The following is an 11,444-nucleotide window of genomic DNA, read 5'->3' as shown; positions in this document are numbered from 1 at the left end:
GGTGTGGTGGGAGGGGACTAGAAGTACAGAGTGCACAAGTGATTCAGAACCAAAGCTTTAGTGAAGCCATGCAATGCAACACGGGTGAGTGCTGCCAGAAACACCTCCAGTTCGTTACTATGTGTTCTTTAATTTTTGTTAACTGAGTGTTCAGACATTTTTTACTATTGTAAATTTGGGGGAATCCCCACATTCAGTTAAACCCAATGAGGGTTCGTGATCTACAGTTTAAGAAGATCCTGATCTACAGCTTGTGATCTACAGTTTAAGAAGGTCCTGATCTACAGTTTGTGATCTACAGTTTAAGAACATCCTGATCTACAGTTTGATCTACAGTTTAAGAAGGTCCTGATCTACAGTTTGTGATCTACAGTTTAAGAAGATCCTGATCTACAGTTTGTGATCTACAGTTTAAGAACATCCTGATCTACAGTTTGTGATCTACAGTTTAAGAAGGTCCTGAGACAGAAAGCTTTATCCAGTTCAGTTACTTGATGTAGCCTATGTAAGTTCCTGTAAAGAAACAGCAAAATCTTGCACAGTGGGTGTGTAACCCAGTGGTACAGAGCTTGTCTAGCATCCATGGTGTAGGAACTACTTCAGCCAATAGCCTTTAAGATACCAGGCACACTTGGGCATGGTCTCATGTACTATAAGTACGTGGGAGGGAGACATCCAGAAGACCACACCAAAGCAATCAAGCAAGACAAAATGAAAATGACCAAAGTCAATTAAAGTGGATTGCATTCCTTAGGAAAGCTGAGAGGCCACTAAGTGAGATGTTTGAATTGTTTTCGTCACATAAAAGATATGGGGACAGGGAACACTGCTGATTACTCAAATGATTTAAAACAAATTGCTTAATCTCTCTAAAATTGGGTCAAGAACACCTGTCCTGCCAATTTCAGTTGTCACATCTGTCAGAGTTCTTAATTGGAAGGCACAGAAACTATGTTTTTAAACTAAAAACTGAAAGTGGGTTTATTAAGGTTTATTAAACCTGGGTATGTGGTGGTGCAAGTCTTTAACACCAGCACTTGGGAGAGGCAGGAGGATCTATATATCCAGCTTGGTCTACTTGAGTTACCAAGACAGGCAGGGTTACGTAGAGAGACCCTATCTAAAGTTAAAAAAACAAACGAAAAAAAAAAATCAGTCTTAAATCCTGGATATAGTTGCTGGAGTTGGCATCCTTACTGAAATAGACCCTGAAGTATCCCTTACGATTTACATTCATATTTCGGGTGTGTGCATCGGGTTATGGAGCTAGCAAGCAATAAACTCAGATCCCACTATTAAGAAAGACTGGCACAGCCAATGTAGTCACTCTCATCCCCTATAGGGGAGCTGGCCGGGGTAAGGCAAGGAATCTGTCAAACGTTTAAACGTTAGTTACCCAAACAAACAAAAAAAATCAAATTCCCACCACAAACAGTTCCGTTCTAAAAAGATACTTGTCACCCAGGGCTACGTAGTGATTTAGACCTACATCACTCTAAAAGTGAGACCTTGTAAAACAGATCTTTTAAGGACTCTCAATTAATTACACAGCCTCCTCCTCCTCCGTTTTTTTTTAAAAAAAGACCTCTGGTAAAAGAAAGCTTAAATATATCACTTTTGGGCGAGAGGAAGAAAGGCTGTCCTCAAATCTCGCGAGACCCCCCCAAATCAGAGGCGCAGCGCCGGCCAATCACGAGGGGAGGTTTCCGCGCGGTGGCCGTTGCTGGGATACGCGGCGTCGCGCAGGGCTTTGAGGCCTGGCGCCCAGGCCGTGCTTAGGTGAGCGGTGTGGCTCGCTCTGTCTCCTCGCAGAGAGGTTCGTGTTGCGGGGTTCCCCATTCGCACCGGGCAAGGTGAGCCATCTCAGCTTCGCGCCTTCTCCCTGCGCGGGTTATCGTTCTCTGGAGACTCTGATGCGCTCCAAACAAAACAAATTCGAATCCGTGGGCTCTTGGCTGTTCTATGACTTGGGGTCGGAGGTTTGGCCTGGGACGTTCACCCTACGCGTGGACTAAGAGTGGACGCTCCAAAAAGAACACTGACCCTCAGGAAAGTCACTGCTTTGAAGGAGGAGACCGTCAGCGCTTACAGGGGGAAGGGATTTAGCAACTTTTCGCTTACCCTAAGTCAGAATGACTGGTTTAGGGAAGATAATGGTAGTAATGGTAAAGAAAAACTTCTTTTCCGTGTAAGAACTGAACTCCACAACTCTGCAAAATAAGGACTCGTGGCCACTCTTTTGTTTTAGAGACGAGAAAACACATCCCAAGCAAAGGTTATATAGTGGTTACTGTCAGAATTTGTATCCTTAATCCTTGTGGAATCAGAAACTGTGAACACTGCCCTCCCCCATGATGGTGTGAATAGGAGTAGGAACTCCCCAGGAATAGGGGTATATATGTCACCAGGGCTCTCCTTCCTTTTCTCTTAGCATAAGGGCGACATTATGCTAATGTAAGTTAGGCATTTTATATTACAGTAAATCAGTAGTAAAAAAAATATAGTGTGTGCGTGTGTGTGTGTGTGTGTATGAGAGAGAGAGGGATAAACAGCAACTAATTGTGCCGGAATTCCTGGGTGTTTTTACTCCTTTTGAGAAAGTATTTTGACTGTAGGACCTGTATTTGAAAAAGGTACTGCTTTTAACTTTTCTGATTTCATTTGGAATAATGCTGTTGATGTCTCTGTGTAGTTCAACACCATAGGGAAGTTAGGGGAAGGGTGCTGCTTGGAATAGAAAGCGTCTAAGGTAGGTGTCTATTTTTTTTTCTACACAAAGAGATAATTGTTTAGATGCCCAAATGGAAATGTTCAGTAAACAGGTGGACATTCAGAATTGGTGCCTGGTTTGAATGATAGGATTGCAGACACTGATTTATGAGTTCTTATTACAGTTGGAACTGAAAGTGTGTAAGACTGTAGAAGTTGGCAATATAATGACAGATCGTGGGGTGATGCAAAGAAGAACAAGAGAAAGCCGAGCATGGGATGTGTAATAAAGTCGAACTTCTATTCAACTATGTTTTGTTTGCAGTCGTAGTAATTCTTCCCTTCCCCTTTTCCATCACAAGCATGCACCACCATACCTGGTTTCTTTTAAAAATCTGAGTCAAGTTAGACATACCTTCTCAAACATTTATTATTTTTTTGAAGACAGTTTTTTCCCTTGGTGCTAGAGGTTTGGTCGATCTGATAGTATTTTTATGTTCTCTATCACAGAACTTTCTGAACCCCAATTAGTAAATGTTTGTAACTGGGATGCCTTTGTATTGGAGGAGATTAAGACGTAGTTTCTCCCTGCCACTGAGACAGATGCTGAGGACTTAAAGATACGAGCTAGCTCTTGTTCTCAGAGGGAAGGAGGACTTAAGCAGCTTCTTTCAGTTACTGTGGTAGGTACTGGGGCAGGTTATGTGCAGGATATATGGCAATGTGTGCACAGCCCTGTAAGCCTGAAGAAGGTAGACGTGGTTGAGAGTAGTCATGAAAGAATTCCCAGAAAATCCAGCATGCAAGATATGTGTTAGGGAAGGAGATTCGTTAAGAGGCCGATAAAATTACCGACCTGAATTAGGCCCTAAACAGGCTGCCAGCACTGTGAGAATAGAGGGCAGTGTGTGTTTAGCATTGGAAGGAATGAAATCAATAGGCCATTGGCAGTGAGAAAGAGGAGAAATCAAAGACCAGGTTTCTGACTTGTATGAGTAGGAGGTAATACCAAGAGGAAGGACAGAGTTGGGGGATGTGATAGATGTTCATTAACTTTATACATGTTTGCCTTGAAAACAGTTAGACTATGTCTGAGTGGAGAAATTGTGTCAGGGAGATAAGGAGTTGTGAATCCTTAGCTCATTGTTTGCTGAAGCCCTGAATGTGGACATAAGAAAATGAGACTGTGGGTGGCATCGTGTGGGATGCTGCCAAACCCAGGCAAGTGGAGGATGGAGGGGCCTGGAAAGAGAACAAGAGCAGGCTAGTGTCAAGCCGATGATTTCCTGTAGATCATATAGCAGTCAACCATGATGTTTATATCCCTGTAAGGTTGACAGAGGGCGTTTAAATGATGTAGTGAAACCTAGGAGGTAGTGGAAATAGGCTACTCTGGAAAGCCTGATTGCATAAGGAAGATTTTCTGCACAGGTTAGAGGAGTTTGCAGGACAAATACATTAGTTTCTGTAATTAAGGAAAAATTGAACTTGACAGTAGGTGAAAGAAGTAAATTGTAAAGATTGCTGCAGTAGCGGGGATACTATCTCAAGGGAGACGTGGTTAAGAAGGCAAAGTAGAATTGATACTGGAGAGCAGGACGTATTAGCTTGATTTGGATGCTCTAAAGGCAATGGAATATATCCTAATTTTCTCAGATCACTAGGAAATCAAGTTACTTACTGAGAGTGATAGGAATAGATGAAAATATGATTAAGGGTTATATACACCAAGAAGAAAGAGTTAGAGGACCTTGCCTTTGCTGAGTGGGATATTGAGGAAGGAATATTGTAATAAATGATCTTATTTATTTTTCATTTACTCACATATTTTAGTTATTTACTATTTTTTTTTATCCTGAACCTAAAAGTTTTAATTTTATCATGGTAGAATTTAAATATATTTGCATTGTATACATAAAATGGGAAATGTATTTAAGTAAATGCCTTAAATGTTCTTGTCCATTCTTTTTTTTTTTTTTGGATTTTCTTTTTTTTTTATTTTTATTCTTTTTTAATTAAAATTTCCACCTGCTCCCCGTTTCCCATTTCCCTCCCCTCCTCCCAAATATTGCCCCCTCCCCCCACTTCCCTCCCCCTATCCCCACTCCTCTTATCCTCCCCCCACACCATTCCCCCTCCCTCTCGATACTGAAGAGCAGTCCAAATTCTCTGCCCTGCGGGAAGACGAAGGTCTTCTATCTACTTCCAGGAAGGTGAGCGTCTAAACAGGCTAAGCTCCCACAAAGCCGGTTCATGTATTAGGATCGAAACCTAGTGCCATTGTCCTTGGCTTCTCATCTGCCTTCATTGTCCGCCATGCTCAGAGAGTCCGGAATCAACCCATGCTTATTCAGTCCCAGTCCAGCTGGCCTTGGTGGGCTCCCAATAAATCAGTTCCACTGTCACAGTGGGTGGGTGCATCCCTCGTGGTCCTGATTTCCTTGTTCATGTTCTCCCTCCTTCTGCTCCTCATTTGGACCTTAAGAGCTCAGACCGTTGCTCCAAATTGAGACTCTGTCTCTATGTGTAAGTGCACGATGTAGCTGGATGTCCGTGCTACATTGTACATGGGGGAGGGCCAGAGGACAGGTTTGTAGAGTCAGTCTCTTCTTCCACCTTTATGAGGGTTCCAGGGACGGAACTCATGTTCCCAGGCTTGCATGCAAGTGCTTTTACTCAGTGAGCCGTTTCAGTAGCCCCAATCCCATAAATCCCTAAATAGAATTTTAAAGTAAAATTTGAATAAAATTACAGCCAACTTAGCCTTGTAAGAGTGTCTGGGAATGGCAGTTGGCAAGAAAAAAAATAATTATGAATTAAGTATTTGAAGAAAGGGTATAAAGAGATACTAGTGTTCAGGTGTATAAGACCTCAAAGAAAAATTGAATTATGTTTTTATTTCCAAACAGTGGTTAAAGTGAACAATGGCCAGTAACCACAAATCTTCAGTGCCTCGCCCTATTTCTCGGGGTGGAATAGGGCTAACAGGAAGGCCTCCTTCTGGAGTAAGACCCCCGTCTGGGACTGTTCGGGTGGCAACTGCAGTAAGTTGGGAGTCTGTGCAATAACAGGTTTTACTTGTTGTTCCTTTATTCTGTAGACTATATTAATTGTATGAAAAATGTTAAAATATGTGAAAATACGATGTGGAAGAATAAGACCATTATCAAGGAATTACTTTTAGTGATACCCGTAAACATATTTTAAAGCTATAACAGTTTACTTTTTGTGGTGCTGAGATCAAACACAGGTCCTTGTACTTATTAGGCAAGGGTAAAGTGAAACAATTATAGTTAAAATTGTACAGTATTTCAGAATCAGAAACAAATGAGATAAAATAGACTAAAACCAGAATCAAGCATTTGTAAAAATTTTATTAGTAATGTGACTTTTCAAATTAGTCAAAAAATACATAGAATATTCTTAAGGCCTTGCCCCAAACCTAATAAATTACTTCTTAAAGCAGTTTTTATCCCTTTGTATCATTTATATGACTTATAAAGAGTATATAAACTTGATATTTTAAAGAGTTTATATAACTGGCAGAGGAAAATATACATAATTATTTAATATAAACTTAATAAAGTCTGAGGACTTTCTAATAATGATAGAAAACCAAGTACTTGAAAATATTTTTAATTTTTATATTTGAATTTACAAAAATTAAAAATATCATAAAAATAAAAAACCCAACAAACTGGTAATTCTTTGTATAGATCATTCATAACTTTAAAAAAATTGAGGCAGAGTCTTTCTAATATATTTTGGACTAGCCTTGAATTGAGAATCTTCATGCCCCAGTCTCCTTAGGGCTGGCTAGGATTACAGACCTTGCGGCCACACACATCAGTACTCAGAAGCTTGTTTGTTTGATTGTTTATAGAGGCAGGGTTTCTCTGTGGATAGCCGTGACTGTTCTGTTGAACTTGTTCTGGAGACCAGGCTGGCCTTGAACCCACAGTTATCCACTTTACTAATTTGTATGCATTTGTTCTGTGTTAAAGTTATAATAAACTCATGTTGAAGTAGAATTCTGTGAGGCTTTTTTTTTGATACTGGGGAAGAATAGCATTAAAAAATTGGGCTCGAAACCTTTCAGAATGATAAAAAGAACAAAAGGCATAATAGTAATGAATAGTATGAGTAAAAATATATTTTGAGCCAGGTGGTGGTGGCGCACACCTTTAATCCCAGCACTCAGGAGACAGAAGTAGGCTGATCTCTGTGAGTTCGAGACCAGCCTGGTGTATAAAAGCTAGTTCCAGGACAGCTAGGGCTGTTGTTACACAGAGAAATCCTGTCTCGAAAAACCAAAAACCAAAAAAAAAAAAAAAAAAAAAAAAAGTGTGTGTGTGTGTGTGTGTATATATATATATATAGTCTCAGAAAATGAGAAATATATTTAGTAACTATTAAAATAGTGGTATAAATCAATGTAGCCAGTAAGAGAACCACCATATTTGAGAAAGTACAAAATTTAAAAACTAATCACTCTAAGAAGAATTATAACTACAGGGATTATTACATTTTCATTATCATAATAATAAAAATTTGGAACAAATTGGATAACATTATAAACATTTTTGAAGGTTTATTTTTAATTGTGTATATGTGCATTTGTGTCTGTGGGTATGCGTGAAAGCGTAGTTACCAGTGGAGGCCAGAAGAAAGTGTCCAGTTTCTTCCAGCTATAGTTACAGGTAGTTGTGAGCCTCGGGATATAGTGTTGGGAAATGATTTGGCAGTTTTCTCAAAGACCATCAATTGCTCTTAACCACTGAACCGTCTTTCCAGTCCCATAAGCAAATCTTAAGTAAATTATTTCTGCTATTAAAAATATATCTGGCTATTATTAAAATTATTTTTAATTATAAAACTGCCTAGGATCAGAACAACTGGAGAACCACCATAAGCAGGCTTCCCGTGCATGCTTAGGCATTGCCAGGGCATAAATGGTGATGAATGACGATTATACTTGAGAAAACTGTGCTTTGTAATACATGATTTAAAAAGCAATGTAATATCAATTTAGCATAGTCATATATATTTACATGTTGCTAGAAATGAAATGGTGGGCTAGGAATAGTGACATGCCTGTAATCCCAGCACTCTGGAGGCTGAAGCAGAACCATGATTTCAAAACCAGACTGGCTACATAGTTCCAAGTCAGCCTGGGGTAATAGCAAGATCCTATCCAGGCCAGGCTGGGACACCTGGGACAACAGCAATAGGGGGTCTCAAAAAACAACAGCAAAACCTTTTTCTCTGATACAGTATTTTCTGTTCCTTCCTACATTGGTCTTGAGTAGCAGAAAGTATGTAGTGCTGGTGTTCAGGCTCTAATTGTAGAGAAGCTGTAATGCTGAGTCTTGTGTTTTTAGGACAGCACTTTTTTTTTTTAGGCAATAAATAATAGTCAGGTTTTCTTAAACGTTTATGGTTTTTCTAGAGTTTCAGATAATAGTGTTATATCATTATAACCTAAAATGGAGATGATTTTTCTGAAGTCTTCTTATATATGTTTTTTTCTCTTGTTCTAGTAATAATTGATTCTTTTGATGATTGTTGATTAAATACTTAAAAAAGTTATCTGACATTATTGACCAGCTCCTATTTGTCATGCACTTTACTTGTGTGATGCCTATAATTTTTGAAATGAGTGATGTTCATTGTAAAATAAACTGGCAGATTTTTTGAGAGCTTTTTTCTATTCAAGGCAATTATCAGCTGTTTGGTATGTGTCTTATAAGACTTTTCTGTGCATTTACAGACACAAAACACATATGCATATGTAGCTTGTAATCTGATTCAAAACAGGGTAGTATTCTGTTGGGGTTTTTGTCCCTTTCAGAAATAGATTTTTGAATATTCTTCCAAGTGAATACATATACTCACACATTATTCCATTTTATTAGCCTCTATACTTCATCTCATAAATAAGGTAATTCAAATAGTTTTCCAAAATCTGCTTGCATAAAGCAGAAAAAAGAATGGTTTAGAAAGTTTCCAAAGCAAAGACTTCTCAGTCTCTCCTAGAAACCACTGTGGGTAACCCTGAACTCTTTTATGTGAGTTGCATTTGTTTTTGTATTCAGCGTAGTCTCTGGAATGTGTCCTGGTGTTGGCAATATAACTAAGTAAGTTTGCAAGTAATTCTCTGAGTCACCTAGGAACTGGGTTGTTTGATAGTGCTAAAGGCTACCAGGTAACAGAAATAAAAACAACAAAGTATATGGCAAAAACTTAATAATCTAAAATTTCTACCCCACATTTAATCTTCTACTGTATGTTAGTCTTTGGCAGAGACAGATAAAATAAAAAGGATGAAAAAAAAAAAGAAGATGCAGAGAGATGTTGCCTTTTATAATTTTCCATGCTTATGTGCATAGTTGACAAGAGAGAGTTGTGGCTGGGTGATGGTGGCGCACGCCTTTAATCCCAGCACTTGGGAGGCAGAGGCAGGCGGATCTCTGTGAGTTCGAGGCCAGCCTGGTCTACAAGAGCTGGACAGGCAACAAAGCTACAGAGAAACCTTATCTCGAGAAAAAAAAAAAAAAAAAAAAAAAAAGAGAGAGAGAGAGAGTTGTGACTTTCCTCAGGACATGTAATAGTACTCTTTTTTTTCCAAAATGAATTTCTTTTTCCTAATTTTAAGGAAAATATATACTCATCATAATAATGCTTAAAGCACCAGATTTTACAAAGGAGAAAATCAACTATAACATCATTATGTAGAAATATGATACTTTAAAACTTTTTGTTAACATTTATTTCTTTATCTGCGTGGAAAAGTACTGTGTGGAGCCCAGGGGTCTAACTTAGATATAAGGTCTCTCAGTATGTGCGTTATCTAATTGGCCCTAGTTTTTTTATTATTATTTCTCAGGTAGTTTTTTTTTTGGGGGGGGGGGTATGTAGTTCTAACTGGTCTTGAACTTAAAAATTGTGTATAGTTTCAATTTTTAGAAAAATTGCCTTGATAATCTTATGTTGGCACTGTTTTTTCCTGGTTTAATAAATGTAAAGTCTTGCTTGTCATTTAGATGCCACCAGCAACAGCAAGACCAGGTTCTCGTGGTGGACCCCTAGGGACTGGTGGAGTTTTGTCATCTCAAATCAGAGTTGCTGATCGTCCTGTAACTCAGCAAGGTTTGAGTGGAATGAAAACTGGGATGAAAGGTATTTATTTTATGAAGATGAATATATTTTGTTTCAAAACTGTTACAGCACATCTTAATAAATGAGAAATGTAGCACGGCGTTCTTATTCTTTGACTTATAAAATTATTATGAAATAATAGAATATATGTGAACTAGAAAGGTATAAGCATATATATATACATATATATATATGCTCTACTTTGAGCTTAAATTTTCTGAATATCAAGGAGTTTTGTTAAAACTGGAAGAAATTTGAAAGGTTTATGACTGGGAATTAGGTTTTCATTACTACATAAAAGTATTTTGAAATTCTTTTTGATAGCTTTCACCTTGGAATGGCACTTATTGGGCATGTGAGATGGCTCATCACATGGAGGTCCCAGGCTTGATTATCTGAGTTTGATCTCCAGGACTGACTTGATGGAAGGAGAGGGCCAACTCTTACGAGCTGTACTCTCACCTCCACACAGGTGCCATGGCACATACCCATAAAATTAAATAATATCATTGAAAACATTTATTAGGTGTTAAAAGTTCCTTTTTTCTCCATTATAATGATTAAGAAAAGAAATGAGACTGACATGCTTCTCTCTAAGGCATAATAATATATTTTATTTTTTAGACAGTCTCAAAAATAGTTACTGTTCTTGCATTCACTATGCAACCGAGAATAGTCTTGACCCCTATCTTTCTTCCTCAACTCTCTCAAGTTTTGGTATTGCCACACATGGCTTAAATTGGTTTTGTGAGTTCTTTTCGATACGACACCGGAGATTGAACCTAGGACCTTGTGTATGCTAGGCAAATGCACTACTGCTAAGTCATATCCCTAGCACCATTACACTGTACTTGTTTCAGCAGTTTGATCAATGTGATGTATAAACAAAACCATGATTAATATTCTTAGGTTTCGTTTTTTTCTTGTGACTAGTGATTTCTGAGGGCTTAAAGCTACTCTTGAGGTGCAAAATTAATTTTAAGGTAAATTACAATATAACTATAACAATAATGATATAACTGTATAACATTGATAAGGCATTCTAAGTTATAGACGAAATTTTTTGTTGGGACCGCCTGTCAGCTCTGTTCCATCAGCCCACTCCCAAATAACCACACAGAGACTTAATATTAATTGTAAATGCTCAGCCGATAGCTTAGGCTTGTTACTAACTAGCTCTGACAATTTAAATTAACTCATTTTTCTTATCTAAGTAATACCATGTGGCTCATTGCTTGTTACCTCATTTTCTACATGTCTTGCTTCCTCTGTGTCTGGCTGGAGACTCCTCAGACTCTACCTTCTTCTCAGCATCCTCCTACTTTGGCTCTTCCTTCCCTGTTATAGGCAGTCAGCTCCCTCTGAACCAGGGAGAGCAGTACACAGTGTACAAAGATTGTTCCCAGCAACAAGTCATCCAGATGGTTTTAAGTCATGTGACATGGTGTAGCTCCATTATGTGAAAATGCAGCAGAGCTCTATTGGAGACTTGAGCATCCCTGGATTTCAGGGCCTGTTGCAGTCCTGAAGGCAGTTCCCATTAGATACTGAGCGAGAACTGTATTTTTATTATTATT

At 38.5% G+C, this 11,444-nt stretch overlaps 1 protein-coding gene across 2 annotated transcripts in view; it reads left to right on the top strand.

Annotated features, from left to right (window-relative positions):
- The first annotated feature begins 1,723 nt into the window (after nucleotides 1-1,723).
- Ift74 (intraflagellar transport 74) overlaps nucleotides 1,724-11,444 on the top strand; it is a 75,884-nt gene continuing 66,163 nt past the window's right edge. Inside the window, exons 1-4 of one of the 2 annotated variants that reach the window (XM_057784437.1) lie at nucleotides 1,748-1,853; nucleotides 4,864-4,922; nucleotides 5,619-5,753; nucleotides 9,753-9,888. In XM_057784437.1, coding sequence (XP_057640420.1) covers nucleotides 5,634-5,753; nucleotides 9,753-9,888 — 256 coding nt within the window. In that variant the 5' untranslated portion in view covers nucleotides 1,748-1,853; nucleotides 4,864-4,922; nucleotides 5,619-5,633. Of the gene's footprint in view, nucleotides 1,854-4,863; nucleotides 4,923-5,618; nucleotides 5,754-9,752; nucleotides 9,889-11,444 lie in introns of both variants that reach the window. The other variant, XM_057784438.1, reaches the window with a different exon arrangement.

Source organism: Chionomys nivalis, chromosome 11 (assembly GCF_950005125.1).
Source record: "Chionomys nivalis chromosome 11, mChiNiv1.1, whole genome shotgun sequence".
NCBI lineage: Eukaryota > Metazoa > Chordata > Mammalia > Rodentia > Cricetidae > Chionomys > Chionomys nivalis.
This window is presented reverse-complemented; position numbering and strand designations above follow the sequence as displayed.